We start from the raw sequence: 21,338 nt of genomic DNA, 5'->3' as shown, positions 1-21,338 counted from the left end.
GGACCGAAATTTTTTGCTGAATTAAATAAGATAATAAAAAAAATTTATCTGGCAAGGAAAAAAATCAAGAATAAAACAAAATTCATTAGAAGATCGTAAGGAAAAAGGAGGCCTAGGTCTCCCAAATTGGAAATTATATTATCACGCCACCGCCTTGACATGGATAAAAGAATTGTTGACCCTAGAAAACCAAAGGATGCTCAACCTAGAAGGCCACGATCTGATGCTTGGTTGGCATACATTTATATGGTACAATAAATTAAAAACACATTCATATTTTAAAAATATTATTATTAGGAAAGCATTGATAGAAGTATGGAATGAAATAAAGAAAAACGATTTTTTAGTAATGCCAGAATGGGTTTCACCCATCGAAGCTATTACACACCCGAATCTTTAAAAAAAGGGTAAGATTTGGAAATATAGGGATTTGTTAGATAATCAATTTAAATTAAGAACAAAACAAGAATTACATGATTTAGGTATTGACTTAGACTGGTGGCAATATATGCAGATCTGTTCTAGATATCAAACAGATGTAAAGATTTATATCTTTAAAAAAGAAAATAACGTATTGAGTAAATTATTATTTCAAAATCATCCAAAAATAATTGGAAATGTGTATGTTTCTAGACTTCTTGGTGTCTAAGGTAAGCCTGATTTTTTTCCAAAATGGCATTCACTTATTTACTTACACTTTTTATGTAAAAGGAATAAGAGGTTATTTTAAAAAGTAAAAATTCTTACTATTTACTTCAATAAATTTTTCCAAAATCTTGGATGAAATTACCAATTATCCAATTAACACTAAATTGATTTCCACCTACAAATCCAGTTAATACAATCTTATTTCAACAATCTATATTTATCACTATCATTTAAAAACTTGATTATAAGACCCTACAAAAAGCTTATACAGATTATATCAAATTGTAAAATTGTTATAAGTTAGTCTAATTAGGCCCACTCCAAATAAAATATAGTATTATCAATGTACTTAATATATAATCAGTTAATATATATATTTAAGAAAGGGAGTACAGTGATCCCTCGATTTTCGCGATCTCGATCTTCGTGAAACGCTATATCGCGATTTTTCAAAAAATATTAATTAAAAAATACTCCACGGTTTTTTTTGCTATTGTTTTTCCCACCCGATGACGTCACTCTCTTCCTTTCTCATCTTTCTTTCTCTCTCTCTTTCTCTATCTTGCTTCTTCCTCTCTCACACTCTCTTCCTCCCTCTCTCATCTCTTTCTTTCCTTCTCTCTCTTTCTCTATCTCTCCCCCTCTTGCTCTCGAGCGGCGGGCGGCGGGCGGGCGGGCGAGCGGCGGGCAGGCAGCAGTGAGGAGCCGAAGATCGGGGTTTCCCCTTTGCGTGGGCGGCGGGGAAGACCCAGGGAAGGTTTCTTTAGCCGCCCAGCAGCTGATCTGCTCGGCAGCGGGGCAGCAGCGAGGAGCCGAAGATCGGGGTTTCCCCTTTGCGTGGGCGGCGGGGAAGACCCAGGGAAGGTTTCTTCGGTCGCCCAGCAGCTGATCTGCTCGGCAGCGCGGCAGCAGCGAGGAGCCGAAGATCGGGGTTTCCCCTTTGCGTGGGCGGCGGGGAAACCCCGATCTTCGGCTCCTCGCTGCTGCCGCGCTGCCGAGCAGATCAGCTGCTGGGCGGCCGAAGAAACCTTCCCTGGGTCTTCCCCGCCGCCCACGCAAACTCCACCATCTGCGCATGCGTGGCCATGGAAAAAGGGCGCGCATGCGCAGATGGTGTTTTTATTTCCGCACCACTATATCGCGAAAAATCGAGTATCGCGAGGGGTCTTGGAACGTAACCCTCGCGATACTCCAGGGATCACTGTATCTTTATAATGCAATTATATGCAAACTTAATAATATGATCTAAAACATAATAAACTTATACTCTATATAAATGTGATATAAAACTTAATAGACTCTGATGATTACTAATTAGACAGTTAATTAATTATTTAGTATCTTAATCAAATCTATTAAAGCAAAAAGCTGAACAAAAAAAGAATAAGAAAAAGAATAAACCTAGTTACCACAGCAATATCTAAAACAACAGAGTTATTAGGGAGAAAAAGAAAATTAGCACTTCATTATATACTTTAACAATCTATTAAAAAAAAGAAAACACCAAAATGACTATAGGATAAAATAAGAGGAGAATATACTTATACTAAGTTTTCTTTGCAGTCTATTTCATAAAGCTTCTTTATGATTTTTCTTTTCTTCCTTGTTCTCTTTGTCTTTAATCTTTAGTCTTTGTTTAGTCCATTCATCTCGTTTTCCAAGTAATGAACAAAGAATCCAAAAGTCTTTAAGCCAAAGAAAAATTGGTCTTCAATTATAATCCAAATTGTAATCCAATTGTAATGCAAATTAGAGTTTCTGTCCCTTTTTACACAAATGTTCAAATAATTATATATCCATCCGATGTATTCAATTTAGTCTATCTACAATCCAATCTCTTTCAAAATAGTCCAGTCCTGTATGTTTAAACCAAGTACAAATATCAACTTTCTAAAGTCAGATTTAATCCATCAAAGCTCAGTGAGCCTCTCCTGCTCCCCCCCCCTTGCACCCTTGTGCAGGTACTTCTGCAGGTCCAAGACCAGGTGCCTGCTACCCCCCGGGCCACTTAAAGGCCCCATCTCAACTCGGAAGTGTCATTGTCCAAGTGCCATGCTACAAAATGCACCCATCCAATACAGCCCACCATGGGTCCACCTTATATGGTTGGGAACCCAACTGCGTCATTGACTTGGCTCCATTCGTCATTCTCATGTAGCCCACCTTGGGCCCACAAACAAACAAGGGCTCCCACTGTGCCCAATTTGGTTCTGCACATCGCAGGCTCTCATCATCCGAACCAGGTCGGCGACATATCCAGAAAGGGGAGGTGAGCAGCGCTCCAACCCCTTTTATACTGGGGGGTGCCGCTCGCCTCCCGAAAGTGCTTCATGCCCCGCAACAAGCATGGGGCATGCTGGGGAGGGGGCCACGTGCCACGTGCACTCGTCTAGCGACCCCCTTCTTGTCCACTGCTGCCGGCATCCTTCATCCTCTTGCCACCACCGCAAATGCTGCTGGGCTGAAGACGGCCAACGGTCCCTTCTTGCAGATCGTCAGAGGAACCAGGAGTTGTATGAACATTCCAAGTGCCCAACTTTAGGGCTAAAATTTTCTTACGGTTATTGCTTGTCATTATGCCAATGACGCATATTGATCTCTCCTATCATTGAAAGCATTCCCTGGCATCACGCTGCATGCCAGTCAAGCCAAGATTTATGACCAGTGACTGTTGCTTTCTGTGTTATTTCAGTGCTATATGCAAAGCAGGAATGTGCTGTATGCAAAGCAGGAGCCGCTCCGAGTCTCCGGAGTGGGGCGACATACAAATCTAATTAATAATAATAATAATAATAATAATAATAATAATAATAATAATAATAATAATAGGCCTACACATGAGGCCTAGGTTGGTTAGTATAGAGGATAGACTATTACCCCTCTCTCTGCGTCAGTTGGTTCCAGCTGCAAAGGACTACACGAACTGCTTCTGGGACTCTGGCTCCGGATTTTGCCTCATGGTTTGTTCCTGAAGCCTTTTCCAATAATGATATAGGCACAAGGCTGTGGAGGTTTGGAATCAGAGTTTTCCTTCTCCTAGAAAATGGTTTTGCCGCTTTATCTGCCATTGGGGTGTAGAGCCCTCTTCCACCATCAAAACCATTAACCTGTAACCCTGGAAAGGGGCCCTTACAAGGTGCTACCAGCCAGGCCAGCTGGACCAAGGTTTTTTAATGAGGTATTACTCCTCCAACATGATGGTGTAATGACAACTTCTCCTCTCACAATATTTCTCCTACTATAGTGGTTCATGTGATAATTCTTTAATAACTGGGATGCCTATTCGTACAGCCCGCAGGACGGATGCGGCCCGCTGAGGCTATTTATCCGCCCGCGGCAGCGCACAAGTTTTGCCAGTAGATATAATAATCTCCTGAATCTCCTGTCCACTCACCATGATCTGCTGCTGAGCGAGGAGAAGGTGGAGAGCCAAGGGGCGGGGAGGAAAGCGGGCCTGTAATTGGCCCCTTTCTTTGCCACCTTTAGGGAGAGAAACTGTTGCTGCCCTATGGCAGAGCTGCAACAGTTCCTCTCCCTAAAGGCCCGCTTTCCTCCCCGCCCCTTGGCTCTCCACCTCCTCCTTCTCCTCCCCACCTCCTCTTCCGTGGTGAGTGGACGGGAGATTCAGGAACCCCCCAAATTCGCTGGAATGGAGGCAGCGGTGGCGGCTTCAAGGGACCAAGAACTGGTCCTTCTGGGCGCTGCATTGCGGCAGTCTCTGAGGACGCCGCCTCCTCCGTTTGGGCAAAGGGATCTTCTCGGTGGGTGGCCTCAGAGGCTGCAACAACACAGCGTCGAGAAGGACCGGCTGTTGGTCCCTTGATGCTGCCGCCGCCCACCACAGAGATCCCTTCGCCCGAATGGAGGCGGCGGCTTCAAGAGACCAAGAGCCGGTCCTTCTCGGTGCTGCATTGCTGCAGTCTCCGAGGCCGCCACCACAGCCGCCTCCATTCGGGTGAAGGGATCTCCTCAGTGGGCAGCCTCGGAGGCTGCAGTAATGCAGTGCCAAGGAGGACCGGCTCTTGGTCCCTTGAAGCCGCTGCCGCCCACTGTGGAGATCCCTTCACCCTTCATAATGATGAAATGTCGTAAGTCGGGGACAACGTAACCCGGGGACTACCTGTAATTGGAGAAAGAGAGAGAGAAAGCCATTGCTGGAGAGAAAGAGAGGGACAGAGAGAAAGAGAGAAAGAAAGCAAGAGAGAGAGGGACAGAGAGAAAGAAAGGAAGAGGGTGAGAGAGAGAGAGAACGGAAGAGGAAGAGAGAGAGGGAGAAAGAAAGGAGAGACAGAGAGGGAGAAAGGAAGATGGAGAGATGGAAAGAGAGTGAGAGAGAGAGAAAGAGGAAGAGAAAAATGAGAAAATGGAGGGAAAGAACAAGGGAGAGGAAAATAAAACAAATGAGAGAGGAGGAAAAAAACAGAGAGGGAAGAGAAGTGGAGAGGAAGGAGGGAGGGAGGGAAGGAAGGAAGGAGAAATGGAGGGAGTTTGTTGATTTAAGTTTAAATTTACTTGTTAATAAAGAAGTATAAATTACTTTATTACTTTATTACTTAATTACTTTTTCTTTATTTTAAATATTGTATTTGTTTCCATTTTGTTTTTTACTTTAAATAAGGTATGTGCTGTGTGCGTAGGGATTTGTTCATAGGTTTTTTTTAAGTCCGGCCCTCCAACAGTCTGAGGGACAGTGAACCACCCTGTGTAAAAAGTTTGGGGACCCCTGCCTTACGGGATCAGGACTGGGGAGGGAGCAGGCTAACTGCCTGTTGATGGCAGAAGGTAGGATAAGGAATGGGGGGGAAGCAGACTAACTGCTTGTTGATGGAAATATCTGCCTTTGAAGAAATATCTGGAATTTTAAAATAGTAACCCAAAACAGAATCTCCCACTTGTTTTCTCCTTTTAGCTATCAGCTAAGAAAACAATTTCTTCAGCTTTTTAGCATGAAACAGCAAAGCAAAGATGAATGGCAACAAAAAGCAACTGTCTTGTGCGTTAAGGCCATTTGGAACAAAAAGTTAAACTTTACTGTACCTAAGGCACTTACTTCAGGCAAAATCCCAAAGGTGATGAACAAAAACAGCTTAGGAAACAACTTGGTACAAAAGTCAACCACTCTGAAGCAGATATATGGTAATAATAAATATCACTAAGTATTTATCTTGAAAAGTTGAAACTTTTTTTCCAGATTTAATTCATTTTTTATATCCGTCTGTCTGTCTAACATTATCTAGGTATTCTTCTTGAGCTAACAACTCCTGCTAGAATAGCAGTCATAGCTAGGAGAGCCTTTGGACAGCTTTGGTAGATCTGTTTCTTTTCCTTTCTTGGATCAAGAAGTGCTAAAGCATGACTCAGGCTCATGTCATGCCTCAGATGGATTATTTCAATAAATGGGGAAGGGTGCCAGTTGGAAATTCAAGTTGGCAAAACATTAGTTTACATTGAAACATAGAAACATAGAAAACTGACGGCAGAAAAAGACCTCATGATCCATCTAGTCTGCCCTTATACTATTTTTTGTATTTTATCTTAGGATGGATATATGTTTATCCCAGGCATATTTAAATTCAGTTACTGTGGATTTACCAACCACATGTGGATTTACCAACCACGATTTACCAACCATCTATCAGCAGCCACATTGATTGCTGATAGATTTTTAGGGCCAGTTCAAGCTGCTTTATTACTGTAGCCGCTCCGGGTCCCCGGAGAGGGGCGGCCTACAAGTGTAATAAATTGAAAATTGAATTGAATTTAGGCCCTTTGGAATATCATCTTCAGGTAAGGTAGCATTTGTCTACCTTATACTCTATGGCTATGCTGAGTGGGAGACCCTGAAACCGCTTCCTCCTGAAGGCAGATATAAGTTATGATGATTTATTTTGATAAAATTATTTTAAAAGTTCATTATCAGACTTCTACCCAGCCTGGGATCGATGGTATAATTGGTTGAATCATTACAAATATTCCAAATAAAAAATAATTAAAACTGGAAAGTTCCCTTTCACCTTTCTTAGAAATATTATAAAAAAACCAAGTCTGAAATATTATATACTGTATAAGAGGGGCGGCATACAAATCTAATAAATTATTATTATTATTATTATTGATAGATGGCTATCTAAAAACTACTAAGAACAATAACTAAAACAGCTAGAAATTATTTGAACTAAATCTTTAAAGTCGCAACCTAGCGGTCAACAATATAGTTGACAAATTAATAGTAAAGATCTTGGGATGGTATCATCATAAATCTATGGAGTTCAAATTTGATTATATAAAACCCAAATATAAGCAAAATAAGAATGAAAATGTAAATTACGTTAACCTTAACTTACAGTATATATGCAATGCTTACTTAGTGATAGGTTACTTATACCAGGTTACTTGATGTATTCATAAAAATCACTTTTTATAGTCACAGCATTAAGTTTTTACTTTTATGATGTGTACCACCTATAGTTCACATTTTGAAAATGTTCATTTAATGTTTTGTTATGTATTGTTTGTTTTCTTTTCTTTTTTATAATCAATGAAAATTATTTTTTAAAAAATTCATTATCATTATTTTTATTTATTTATGTTGATAAATGCTTTTCATTCATTGAGGAATTAAACATTCATATATTTTGGAAATTTGTTTTTAAAGGGCACTCACAAGAAGGAAAGGTGAATCACCCAATGAGATTGCCTTCTTCAAAACAGCAATTCTGTGAACTTCAGTTAATATCAGGTACAATTCCAGTGTATATTATCTTTATAAACATTAGATGTGAGGCAAAAGATACATACTATAACAACCTCAGAAAAAAAAAGCTTGTGGAATTTTCTTGGGTGTGCTAGGAAAAATGACAAAATGAAGATTGGTGAAAGATCTTCCAGAAAAGGCCATGTGAGACAGTGAATATGTGTAGACATTTCACTAGTCCTATTGTTAGCTTCTTTAGGGCAGAACTCAAACTAAACTTATGTCGTGCCTTTATATATTACCAGTGTTCATTGAGACAGAATCATCACTAACTTTTTTGCTGACTTCCCCCTTCCCCTCTATGCCTTTTTTGATCATATGAATGGAATTATCAGCATAAATAAAAAGAATCCCAGTACTGACATCTATCATTCTAAAATGTCTTTAAATGTTCAACTTGAATAAGATTTCACCACATTTTTGTAGATTTTCCATTCTTTCTGTTGCACGAAAAGTTCATGAAGATTTTGGAAAGGGACATGTCAGATAAACCTTAGGTCTAGAGGTGTAATGTCTGTTCTGGGTCCTATTCTTTTTAATATGTTTGTGAGTGACATAGGGGAAGGTTTGGTAGGGAAGGTTTGCCTATTTGCCGATGACTCTAAAGCAGCGGTCCCCAAACTACGGCCTGCGGGCAGGATGCGGCCCGCTGAGGTCATTTACCCGGCCCACGGCAGCGTACGAAATTTTACCATCTATAATATACTAAGTTCTGAATCTCATCTCCACTCTGCTGCCGAGCGTCTGGCGGCGGCAAGGAAGAGGAAAGCCAGGGGGGCGGGGAGGAAAGCACACTATGGCAGAGCAGCAACAGTTCCTTTGAGAAAGAAATTGGCCAATTGCTTTCCTCCCCGCCCCCTGGCTTTCCGCCTCCTCCTCCTCCAGACGCTCAGCTGCAGACCATCTTTGTCCCTCCAGTGCCGCTTTTTTGCTTTTTTTTTTTGCACCGGTGAGGTTTGTGCGCGCTTGGGCACTTTTGGCGTGGGGGGGGTCTGCTGCGGAGAGGGAGAGAGAGAGAAAGAGGGAGACATAGAAAGGGAGTGTGGGAGAGAAATAACGCAAGAAAGAGAGGGAGAGAGAGAGCGGGAGAGTGCTGCTTTTTTGCTTCTTCGCTGCCCGCGGGGAGCCTGGAAGCCCTGCAAGAGCGTCTGGAGGGGGCAGTAAACAAGACCGGCTCTTGGTCCCTTGAGCCCGCCGCCGCCGCCTCCGTTCGGGCGAAGGGATCTCCTTGGTGGAGAAAGGAAGGAAGCCAAAGGAAGCTCAGCTCAACGAGGATCGGCTGTTGGTCCCTTGAAGCTGCTGCCGCCGCCGCCCACCGAGGAGATCCCTTCACCTGAATGGAGGTGGCGGCGGCGGGCTCAAGGGAACAACAGCCGGTCTTTCTCGGTGCTGAATTGTTGCAGCCTCTGAGGCCGCCTCCGCCTCCGCCAAGGAACCAACAGCCGGTCCTTTTCGGACCGAGGCCGCCCACCGAGGAGATCCCTTCGCCTGGAGGCAGAGGCGGCCTCAGAAGCTGCAACAATTCAGTGCCGAGAAAGACCGGTTCTTGGTTCCTTGAGCTCGCCGCTGCTGCTTCCGTTCGGGCAAGGGATCTCCTTTGTGGGCGGCGGCGGCGGCAGCTTCAAGGGACCAACACCCGGTCCTCGTTGAGCTGAGCTTCCTTTGGCTTCCTTCGAGGCGGCAGGTGAGCTTTGCAGCTTTGCATCGAAGGAAGCCAAAGGAAGCTCAGCTTGGGGGCGGGCCTGAAGCAGCCACCGCCGCCTACTCTGCCCCGGGCTTCGGCTGCACTGGGCAGCTGTGGCAGGCGCGGGGCAGCAGGGCAAGCCGCGAAGGTGGCGCCGCCAAATGTGGGTCGAGCGGGAGGGCACTGAGCAGTAGCCGTAAGGTGGCGGTGGGGCAGTTGGCTGCAAGGCACCGGCGGCGGCGGTTTGATGTGTTGCAGGACGCCGTACATTGCTGCGCTGGGCATGGGGCTGGCACCTCCGTCCCGGCCCAGCCAGCGGGCCAGTGCCAGCCCATGCCCAGCGCAGCGCCAGCAATGTACTGCTACCTGACATCGGTGCCACTGTCTTGGAGCTTCTGCTTGCAGCCGACTGGCTCGCGGCGCGTTGCAGGGCAGAAAAAAAAAGAACAGAGGAAGGAAGAGAGAAGAAAAAGAGAGAAAGAGAAGGAAAGCATGAGAGAGAGGGAGAGAAAACAAGTGAGAGGGGGAGGAAATGTGACAGAAAAATGAGAAAATGATGGAGGGAAAGAACGAGGGAGAGGGAAACAAAACAAATGAGAAAGAAGGAAAAAAAGGGAGAGGGAAGAGAGAAGTGGAAAGGAGGGAAGGAGGGAGGGAGGGAAAGAAGAAGAAATGGAGGGAACAAGGAAGGAAGGAAGAATGAAATGAATTGAGGGGTGGAGGAAGGAAGGACTTTTTTTGGGGGGTGTGTAATTTTTTTTAAAATTTTCTCTCAACATACATTCAAACAATACAATGTACCATCTAATTTTCCCTGAATAAAATGCAGTATTTTGTCAGTAACTAATATCAATCATCAAAAAAGTTGCAAAAGTTTTTTTTCTAATGTTGTGATCCAGGTACATACTTTTCTTTTAATTAAATTCCCTCCTTAATGTTCCTTCAAAAAGTACAACACCAATTATATTTCTAACTTAACCATTATGCCAAAGTGCTTTCTTCTTTCTTTATATATTTTTCTATAAATATTTTTCTATATTTTTCTATAAACCAAGAAAACCTTGTATAACCAATCAGATGTTAACAAAAGAAAATTAAAAACAAAACATAAACATATATGAATTTCAGACTTCTTCCCCCCCCCCTCTAAATAGTACGTTCCCATTTTGTTTTTTTACGTTAAAATAAGGTATGTGCAGTGTGCATAGGGATTTATTCATAGGTTTTTTTAATAGTCCGGCCCTCCAACAGTCCGAGGGACAGTGAACTGGCCCCCTGTGTAAAAAGTTTGGGGACCCCTGCTCTAAAGTATGCAATAGGATTGATATTCCTGGAGGCGTCTGTAATATGGTAAAAGATTTAGCTTTACTAGATAAATGGTCAAAGCAATGGAAACTGCAGTTTAATGTTTCCAAATGTAAAATAATGCACTTGGGGAAAAGGAATCCTCTTTTTAAAAAAAATATAAATTTTATTAATTTTAAAAGAAGGTAGTTACATACAACAAACATATAACAGTGCACAGTGCATGTGCCCATCACCTAACAACACAACACCCCCCATCACCCCCACAACCCATACAAGAGGATTCAAATTTTTTTATTTGTTTATCTATAATTCCCTGGCTCTATCCTGCATTAAGTATTACTGAAAGAGTGATCGCAGTTTATTTTCCATCACAGATTCTATTTGCATCACAGATTCTATTCAACATATATTCGTTCACCTTATTCCATCGTACCATCAGCTTCTCCAATTTGTTCTTGTCAAAATTATTTAATTTTATTTCCATAATTTCGAAGTGTATGTGGTCCACCATGTACCAGTACCATTTTTGTAATGTCCATTTCGTGGAATCTTTCCAACCCAATACCACCACCGCTTGAGCACTTTCCAATGCCGCAGATTTAATTTCCTTAAATTCACCTAATTTCCTTTGTTTGATTAAAATTGCTATTTCTTTTGTAATTGTAAAGTTAATATTTAACATTTTATTAATCTCATTCTGTACTTCATTCCAGAATTTCTGCACATTCCCAGAACATATGCATAAAGATTCCCTTTTCTTGGCACCCATGCCAACAGTTACCCTTCTCTTTCCCCTGGAAGCGTGCAAGTTGTACTGGTGTATAGTACCATTTATGTAAAATTTTCCTTCTTATTTCTTTAATTCTCGTATTTTTAATCTTATATATATTTTCTACTATTTCTTTCATTTCACTTTCATCTATTTGTAAGTCATTTTGCCAGCATCTTGTCAAACTTTTGGTTACTTCCTCTTCCACCTGCAATAGCATTCTATATATGTTACCGGCTTGTGCTTTACTCTCATTAATCTTTTCTCTTATTATTTTTTCTAGACAATTATCTTCTCGTAAAAGAGCTTCTTTATTCTCACTTTTATTTAGATATGAGCTTATTGCATTAATCTGCAGCCATTTCTGTTGACCAATCCACCATTCCAATCTAGCTCTGCTAACTCTTCCATCTTTCTCATATAATTGTTCAATTCTCGTTATCTCTTTGCTATTTAATACGTTAATAATTCTGCTTAAGTTAATATCTTCCGCTGTATTCAATACGTATAACGTTGATAGCTTGGAGTTCCTAGTTCCACATTTCCTCTGCTATTTAGACCATATTTCTAAGCATGCTTTGAGAGGATCAATTAAGTTACTGATTTCTGTTCTACTCCAATTTTTAAATAACAATTCTTTATTATTTAAATTATTAATTTCCTTTTCTAAGTTTACCCATTTCTTTTCCCCCCATAACTGTAATTCCATTAATCTTTCTATTTGAAATGCTTCTCTATATAATACTAGGCATGGGCTTCCCCACCCACCCCTTTCTCTTGTGCAAACTGCCAATGTTTTCTTATTCTAGGCTTTTTATTTCCTTCAATCCAAAAATTTAATTTACTATCCCATTCTCTTAATTTTGCCCCAGGGAAAATACCCAGTAGAACCTGAAATAAATACATCATTTTTGGTATTATCATCATTTTAAGGGCCCTAATCTTGGCAATTCTTCCCAACTTTTTCCCCTTCCAATTTTTAATCTGCTTTTGAATTTTTTTTCATACTAAATTATAGTTGGCCTTCACTATTTTAATTGGATTCTTAAACAACCAAATTCCTAAATATTTCATCTTTTTGCAACCTAATTTCAATCCTGATATTTTTTGTATCTCAATCTGCTCTTTGGGGCCGGTGTTTAAACAGATTATCTCAGATTTCTCTATATTGACCATAAGTCCCGATTGATCTTTAAATTCCTGGAGCAATATCATTATTCTTTTCATCATTTCAATTGGGGTTTCAGACATCACTATAGCATCATCTGCAAACAAATTTAATTTCAATTCGATTTTTCCTATTTGGTAACCTCTCCATTCCTTATCACTTCTAATTTTATTTGCTAAAGTCTCAATTGCCAGTGCAAATAACATTGGGGATAATGGGCAGCCCTGCTTGGTTCCATTCTGGATTTTAATCATTTCTGTTCTGTTACCATTTACTCTGATTTGGGCTATATTATCCTTATAAACTATTTCTATAATTCTACAAAATGAATCTCCCATATTTAATTACAGTATTAAACAATTTTTCCATATGCGGTAATAATTCATTCATATAAGTTTTATAATATTCAGCAGTAAAACCATCTGGACCTGGGGCTTTAGCAGGTTTCAACCCTTTAATAACTCTAGATATCTCATCGTTTGTAATTTTTGCATTTAACATTTGTCTATCTTCTTCCGTTAATTTCTCTTTAACATCTATAGTTTGCAATGTAGTATGTTCTTTTTTATATAAATCCCCATAAAAGTCCCTCATTATTTTTCCCATTTCTGCATTACTATGTTTAATTACACCTTCCTTATCCTTTAAAGCAGAGATAAGGGATTTCTCTTTTCTTTTTTTCAAATAGTGTACCATTTGTTTCATTGATTTGTTCCCCCAACCCCTAATTCTTTGTTTTATAACCATCTTCATTTTATTCCATCTTTCTTCATCAAGTGATTGTAATTTCTTTTTCTTAAATAATAATAGTGTATTCCAAGCTCTATTTCTTGTAATTTTTAAAGTTTCTTGGATTAAATCTATTTCCTTTAATAAATTATTTCTTTCAACTTCCCAGGATTTCCTGATAAAAGCTTCAGCACTAATACAATTACCCCTCATAATAGCCTTATGTGTATCCCAGACTATTGTTTGCTTAATTTCACCTGTTGCGTTAGTACAAAAAAATCCATTCAGTTCCTTTTGTAATTTAATTCTATTTTCCTCATTAGCTGAAACCACGGGGTTGTATCTCCATATCCTTTAACACAGTGATTTTCAACCTTTTTTGAGCTGCGGCACATTTTTTACATTTACGAAACCCTGGATCACATTGAGTGGGGCGGGGTGGGGGCTAAAAAAAGTTTGGACAAAAAAATTATCTCTCTTCCTCCCTTTCGCTCTATTTCTCTCTCCCTCTTTCTTTCTCTCCCTTCCTCTTTCTTTCTCTCTCTCCATCCCTCTTTCTTTCTCTTCCTTCTTTCCTCTCTTTTTTGCTCTCTTTCTCTCTCTCTCTCCCTCCCTCTATGTCTTTCTCTCTCTCTCTCCTTCCCTCCCTCTCTTTTTCTCTCTCTCTTGCTTTCTCTCTCTCTCGCTTTCTTTCTCTTTCTTTCTCTCTCTCTCTCTTGCTTTCTTTCTCTCTCTGAGCTTCGCGGCACACCTGACCATGTCTCACGGCACACTAGTGTGCCACGGCACACTGGTTGAAAAACACTGCTTTAACACATCCTCTAACTTAACCACTGCTAATAATGGGGCATGGTCTGATAACCAAATGCTTTTCACTTCCACTTTCTTGAGCTGTATGTCTGCTGTTTTATTAATTAACATATAATCAATGCAAATAAATTTATTATGTCTTGCTGAGTAAAAAGTGTCCCTATTTACTATATTTTCATGCAAATCCGTCATATTAATTTTATTTAAATGTAATTTTTTCTTTCCCCCCCTCCCTGCTGTTAACTCCAAGTTGAAATCGCATGCTAAAATCACTATACCTTCCGCAAAATTATCTAATTTACGTTTCACATTCATTATAAATTGTTTTGCATTTACATTGGGGGCATAAATTACTGCTAAGGTTACTAGTTTATTATTTATTTTCCCCTTAATGAATAGCATTCTACCGTCTTTGTCTCTTTTAATATTAGTTAATTGAAATAGCAATCTTCGGTTGATCAAGATGGCGACTCCTCTGGATTTTACCGTCCCTCTCGACTCATAGACTTGTTGCCATTCGCCATTTGTAACTAATTTTTCTGTTTTTTCCCTTCCTTTATGAGTTTCAGATAAAAATAAAATATCAGCTTTACTATCCCTAGCTAGCTTCATGATTCTATAGCGCTTTTTCTGTGATGAGAGACCATTTACATTCAACGACAATAATACTGTATCACCCATTTACATAATTTTAAATACATTTCCCCCTCCTGCAAAACAGAGCCTACCGGAAAAATCCTTTTTAATTGCCATGAATCCCCACCCTAGTGCCTCTTCCCTGCCACCCACCCCCCAAGGGGAGGCCACGAAAAAACCTTTCGTTATCGAGAGGCACCCCTGGATTTGCGTTCCACTAGAAAGCCCCCCCGTCTTTCCCCATTTAATACCATATCAAAAGATTCCCCCCTCCTTCCCTCTTTTCCCCTTATTGATTAGCGGAAGAAAAAAAGGAGAAATACACAAAGAAAAGATTAATTAGTTGAAAACCATGATACCATATTAGCAATTCAGCTCAGTTCAATTCATTATTTCTTCTTCTGGCGCGTAACCCTCGGCTCATCTCTTTTCTCTTTCTCTTTCTCCTGGAGAAAATCCAGTTCCTTTTGGAGAGCTGCGATTTTTTCCTCCTTGCTTTGTTCTGCTGCACGAATCGGTTGAAGCATGAACAAATCCTCCTCCCTTCTTCCATGCCTCGCATCGCCGTCTCCAACTTCTGGCTGGCTTTCTGATGTCGAAGCCTGGGAACATCCCTCCAAACCTATTCCCAGCTGTTGAAGCAGAATCTTTCCCTCCTTCAGAGATCTCGCCTGGAAAACTTTGGAGTCTTTAAAAACAATTACTGTAGCGGGATAACGCCATGAGAACCGGATTCCATTTTCGTAAAGTTGGGAGGTGACTTCTCTCATCTGGTTTCTCATCTTGAGAGTTTCTGCAGACAAATCTTTTAAAACTTGTATTGGAATAGCCTTGTAACGTAAGTTTGAGATCTCCTTTAACTCTCTGAATATTTCTGCCGCCCTCCTTTCTGAATTGAACCTTACAATAATATCTTTTTGATCTTTATTCCTAGATCCAAAAGCCCAATGCGCTCTTTCAAATTCACCTAGGTCACAATTAACATTATTTTCACTGAACCATCGGTGAGTTGCTTGAATAAGATGTTTACTCTCCACAAACTCATTTGGGAATCCCCTTAGGCGGAGATTAGCCCTTCTTTGTCTGTCCTCTAAGTTGATTATGCGGAGTTCCTGGCGAGTCTTTCCCTCCTCCAGTTTCCCAATTCTTTGATCTTGTGTTTTAGACTGTTCTTTCAAATCCGCCACCCCCGCTCCAACAGCCGAAATCTCCTTTTTCATATATTGAAGTAACTGTCCCATTTTGGCAAATGCCGTTAGCAATGAATCCATCTTTCCTTCCAGCTCCGAAGTGGATGCCATCTTCCCTTTGTTCTCACTTCTCCCCCTACTCACGTTTAGAACTGTGAATTGCTTCTTCTTTTAACTCTTTTTTATAGAGTTTCCAACTGCTCCGTTCAATCCGCTTCCTCTCAATCCACTGTTCACCAAGCTAGAGAGGGTTGTCGGGGGTTAACTTTCTCTTTTCCTCCTTCACATGAGGGAGCTTTCTTTCGGTGCGTCTATCTGAAGCGACGCATGCGCAAATCCAAGCGGGAAAAGGAATCCTCAATCTGAGTATTGTATAGGCAGTTCTGTGTTAGCAAAAACTTCAGAAGAAAAGGATTTAGGGGTAGTGATTTCTGACAGTCTCAAAATGGGGGAAAAGTGCAGTCAGGCAGTAGGGAAAGCAAGTAGGATGCTTGGCTGCATAGCTAGAGGTATAACAAGCAGGAAGAGATAGATTATGATCCCGCTATATAGAATGCTGGTGAGACCATTTGGAATACTGTGTTCAGTTCTGGAGACCTCGCCTACAAAAAGATATTGACAAAATTGAACGGGTCCAAAGATGGGCTACAAGAATGGTGGAAGGTCTTAAGCATAAAACGTATCAGGAAAGACTTAATAAACTCAATCTGTATAGTCTGGAGGACAGAAGGAAAAGGGGGGGACATGATCGAAACATTTAAATATGTTAAAGGGTTAAATAAGGTCCAGGAGGGAAGTGTTTTTAATAGGAAAGTGAACACAAGAACAAAGGGACACAATCTGAAGTTAGTTGGGGGAAAGATCAAAAGCAACATGAGAAAATATTATTTTACTGAAAGAGTAGTAGATCCTTGGAACAAACTTCCAGCAGACGTGGTAGATAAATCCACAGTAACTGAATTTAAACATGCCTGGGATAAAGATATATCCATCCTAAGATAAAATACAGAAAATAGTATAAGGGCAGACTAGATGGACCATGAGGTCTTTTTCTGCAGTCAGACTTCTATGTTTCTATGTAATTAGTAATTAGGCCTAGAGGTGTAGAATATATCAATTCAATGGTGGTCACCAGTGTTCCCTCTAATTTTTTTTCGGGATGGGCGGAAAAGTATAGTGTCTGAGCGGCAGTCCCTTTGGGACTGGGCGGCATAAAAGTATAAATAAATAAACAAACAAACAAAGTAAGTGTGGGCGTGCGCTATCACACATAAGTGAGTTCTTGCAGCCATAATTCTATATTTTGAATAGTTTATTTTCAAATACACAGTAATCATTCAACACTCCAAACTAACTAAGATTAGCCTCTCACAACAGCCATTGCAAATTATAAATCTTTCCCTCTAGAAATACCAAGATGTATTTGAGAACTTTAGGTTTAGTCTGTCAGTCTCAGATTAAAAACATTATCAATATCCATAAATGTATTTAATAAGTCAAAAAAGTCTGATTCGCATTACAGTTTCTCACGTCTGTCTCTCACATTGATGATGACCATTCCATCTTTGTCTTTGTCCATTCTCAAATACATCTTGTATTTCTAGAGGGAAAGATTTATAATTTGCAATAGCTGTTGTAAGAGGCTAATCTTAGGTAGTTTGCAGTGCTTAAGTGGGTGCTAGAACAAATCAAATATAATAAATTAACCATACCTATTGGTACATCCACACTTTCTATCTTTCTCTCCCTGCCTTTCTCCCTCTTTCCTTTTCCCCTCTTTCCTTTCTATCTTTATATCCCTGCCTTTCTCCCTCTTTCTCTCCCTTCCTTTTCCCTCTCTCTATCCTACTTCCCCCCTCTCCCTCCTTTCTATCTCATCCTCCCTCTTTCCTTTCTATTTCTCCCTCCCTCTTCCCTTTCTTTTTCTCCCTCTTTCCTTTCTCCCTTTCATTTCTATCTTTCTATCCCTGCTTTTCTCCCTTTCTCTCCCTTCCCTTTCCCTCGCTGTATCCTACTTCCCCTCTCCCTCGTTTCTATCTCATCCTCCCTCTTTCCTTTCTCCCCCTTTCCTTTCTATCTCTCCCTCCCTCTTCCCTTTCTATCTTTCTATCCCTGCCTTTCTCCCTTTCTCTCCCTTCCTTTTCCCTCTCTCTATCCTACTTCCCCCTCTCCCTCCTGTCTATCTCATCCTCCCTCTTTCCTTTCTCCCTTTCTCTCCCTCTTTCCTTTCTATCTTTCTCTCCCTCTTTCCTTTCTATCTTTCTGTCCCTGCCTCTCTCCCTCTCTCTTTATCTCAATTCCCTCTTTCTCCCTGGGCTGCTGTGCCTGCCCTGCAGCCCCACCACGGACGGACTGCATTAGCATTGGCGCCCCCCCACACGCTGCAGCTCCCGGATCATCGGCGGCACATACACACACACACACCACACACACTGCCTTTCTCCCTCTTTCCCTTGATCTCTCCACGCACACGTTGCAGCTCCCGGACCATTGGCGGCACACACACACACAACCCACACACGCTGCGTTTCTCCCTGCGTTTCTCCCTCTTTCCCTTCATCTCTCCACATACACGCTGCAGCTCCCGGACCATCGGCGGCACCCCCCCCCCCACGCACATGTTGCAGCTCCCGGACGGACGGCAGCACACACACACACCCCACGCACACGCTGCAGCTCCCGGACCATCGGCGGCACACACACACACACCATGCATACGCTGCAGCTCCCGGACGGATGGCGGCACACACACACACACCCTGCACACGCTGCAGCTCACGGACGGACGGCGGCACACACACACACATCCCGCACACGCTGCAGCTCACGGACGGACGGCGGGCACACACATACACACCCAGCACACGCTGTAGCTCCCGGACGGATGGCGGCACACACACACACCCGCACACACTGCAGCTCCTGGATGGCTGGCGGCACACACACACACTGCACATGCTGCAGATCCCGGACGGACGGCGGCACACGCACACACCCTGCCACATTGCAGCTCCCGGACGGACGGCAGCACCCCCCCCACACGCACACGCTCCAGCTCCCAGACCATCGGCGGCACACACACACACACCCCACACACGCTGTGGCTCCCGGACGTTTGGCACCCCCCCCCCACTATGGACGCTTAGAGGCCTAACAGCGGGCCACCACTAGGCCTCTTACCTTTCTCCGGCTCCCTGTCCAGTCGTTGCCATTCCCCACCCCCATGGACGCTGCAACTCCTGATCAGCACTGGCATCCCCCCCATGGATGCTAAGAGGCCTAGCGGCGGGCCGCGCCGCTAGGCCTCTTAGCTTTCCACGGCCCCCTGTTGTGGCCCCCCAGTGCCCCACCCCACGGACGCTTAGAGGAGAGTCCCGGCAGCGGGCCACGCTGCCAGGCCCAGGGCCCCCCCGGACGATTTTCTTACCTTGCCCACCGGCGGCTAAACAACCGTTTGGCTGCAGGAGGGACGGGGAGGAGAAAATCCGGGATTTAAGGGGCGGGGAAGCAAGCGGGCCTGCAATTGGGCCCTTTCTTTCCCGCCTTTCCTTAAGGAACTGTTGCTGCCCTGTTTGTAGAGCAGCAACAGTTCTCATTTCAAATTCCAGCGCGGAGGTCGGTCCTCCAAGCTAAATTTGAAATTCCCAGGCTGAGAGGTAAAAACCTCTGCGCCATAGCGCACTGCGCAGCTTAGAGGGAACTATGGTGCTCACTATAGTGCATGGTGCCGTTCAGATTCTGGGATAAACTTTTGGAAAAAGAGCAAAATGAGGTAGTGTTTTTATATTTAACTGGTTGAACTATACACTTACCCATTTGAACTGCCTGTTTTTCCCAATAGTTTTCATTTTTTTCAGGTAAAGTATGGCACCACTCAGGTATTATCTCTGAATGCCTCTTGATGTATTCATTTCTAGTCTTTTTCTTGATGTTATCAGATTGAAGTACAGTGATCCCCCGATCATTGCGAGGGTTCCGTTCCAGGACCCCAAGCAATGATCGGGTTTTCGCGAAGTAGCGCTGCGGAAGTAAAAACACCATCTGCGCATGCGCAGATGGTGTTTTTACTCCCGCAGCGCTAGCGAGGAGCCGAAGATTGGGGTTCCTGTTTTAAAACATCGCCGCCGGCATGGGCGGCTTGCCAGCACCCCCCCGGACCCCCAACCCGGGTTTCGGGGGCTGCTAGGAAGCCGCCCATGCCGGCGGCGACGTTTTAAAACAGCCGCGCGGCTTTCCAATGAGTCCCGAAGACAAACGTCAAACTTCCGCGTTTGTCTTCGGGACTCATTGGAAAGCCGCGCGGCTGTTTTAAAACGTCGCCGCCAGCATGGGCGGCTTGCCAGCACCCCCCGAACCCGGGTGAGCAGCGAGCGAACGGCGGGTGGCCGGGCGAAGGGCGGGCGAGCGGCGAAGGGTGGGCGAGCGGGTGCTGGGGAGGGCTTCTCACCCTCCCGCCAGCAAGAGGGGGAGCGAACGGCGTGGGCAGGCTGCGGACAAGCCGTTCGCTCGGGCCGCTTCCTAGCTGAGTACTCAGCTGGGAAGCGGCCCGAGCGAACGGCGTGGGCGGGAGAAGGGCGCGCGAGCCGCGGGCGCGCGGGCAGGCAGGCTGCGGACAAGCCGTTCGCTCGGGCCGCTTCCCAGCTGAGTACTCAGCTGGGAAGCGGCCCGAGTGAAGCGGCAGCAGCGAGGAGTTTGCGTGGGCGGTGGGGAAACTCCTCGCTGATGCCCGCCAAGAGGGGGAAGACCTAGGGAAGCCGCCCAGCAGCTGATCTGCCCGGCGCCATCTACGCATGCGTGCCCATAGAAAAAAAGGGCACGCATGCGCAGATGGTGTTTTGACTTCCGGGTTCAAAAATCGCAAATTAGCCTGTTCGCAATGGTCGGGAACGCAATAACCGGGGGATCACTGTATATGTAATATAGCCGAAGTATTTGTAATGATCATCTTCATCCAGATCTCGATGTTATTTCCACAGGGCATTTTGATTCCACCAGTTTTTGCTATTTTTGCCTGTTTGATGGTAAACTTGTCATGTTTTTCCAACCCAAACTACATTTTTTTAGATGAGATCATTTTTATTGTCATTTTTTACTGTGACCACATAAAGTTAAATTGTTTTTGGCTATCAAAAAAATTGGTTGTGTATCTCTCCATACCCATGTGTATGTGTGTATATATCTCACACACACACACACAAACATGCACAAACACACAAATATATATTATATACCATGTTTCTACAAAAAGAAGGCTAAATCTTATTTTCTTTTGACTCCTGAAGAAATGGCTAGGCCTTCTTTTAGCTTTCCTATCTGAAGCAGTAATGCTTCCAAACCAGGTAATAATGCAATATGCTCTTGACTGCCCCTCTATGTAGTGGTAAAGACAAGGGAAGGAAGATGTACTTTTCTCATGAAACACAAAAGTGGCAACCAAGCCAACTTACTTGGCAGCTGCAAACCTGATGCTAACCACCTCCATAGTTGAATCATTAATGCAGAGGTGCCTTAATGATTGGCACCTCTGCTCATCTTGCCTGCCTTTTCTTAAATTGACAGTGATTGAAACTGAAATTGTTTTGTTTTTCCTATTTTTAAAATAATAAAATATTTTTATTATACCAGTTCATCAAACCCTCTAC

General features: G+C 43.0%; 2 protein-coding genes across 7 annotated transcripts in view; both read left to right on the top strand.

Moving 5' to 3' along the window:
* Nucleotides 1–21,338, top strand: part of SEC61B (SEC61 translocon subunit beta) — a 1,118,247-nt gene that overhangs the window by 1,075,072 nt on the left and 21,837 nt on the right. The window lies entirely within an intron of this gene.
* The window catches only part of INVS (inversin), a 426,566-nt gene that overhangs the window by 400,556 nt on the left and 4,672 nt on the right, over nt 1–21,338 (top strand). For 5 of the 6 annotated variants that reach the window (XM_070727774.1, XM_070727772.1, XM_070727775.1 and 2 more), the window contains exons 15-16: nt 5,558–5,784; nt 7,304–7,387. In XM_070727774.1, the coding sequence (XP_070583875.1) occupies nt 5,558–5,784; nt 7,304–7,387 (311 nt within the window). Of the gene's footprint in view, nt 1–5,557; nt 5,785–7,303; nt 7,388–21,338 lie in introns of those variants that run through there. The other variant, XM_070727777.1, reaches the window with a different exon arrangement.

The sequence above is a fragment of the Erythrolamprus reginae genome, chromosome Z (assembly GCF_031021105.1).
Source record: "Erythrolamprus reginae isolate rEryReg1 chromosome Z, rEryReg1.hap1, whole genome shotgun sequence".
NCBI classification, from domain to species: Eukaryota; Metazoa; Chordata; class Lepidosauria; order Squamata; family Dipsadidae; genus Erythrolamprus; species Erythrolamprus reginae.
Note: the sequence above shows the minus strand (reverse complement) of the source record. Positions and strands in the feature narration are given on the sequence as shown.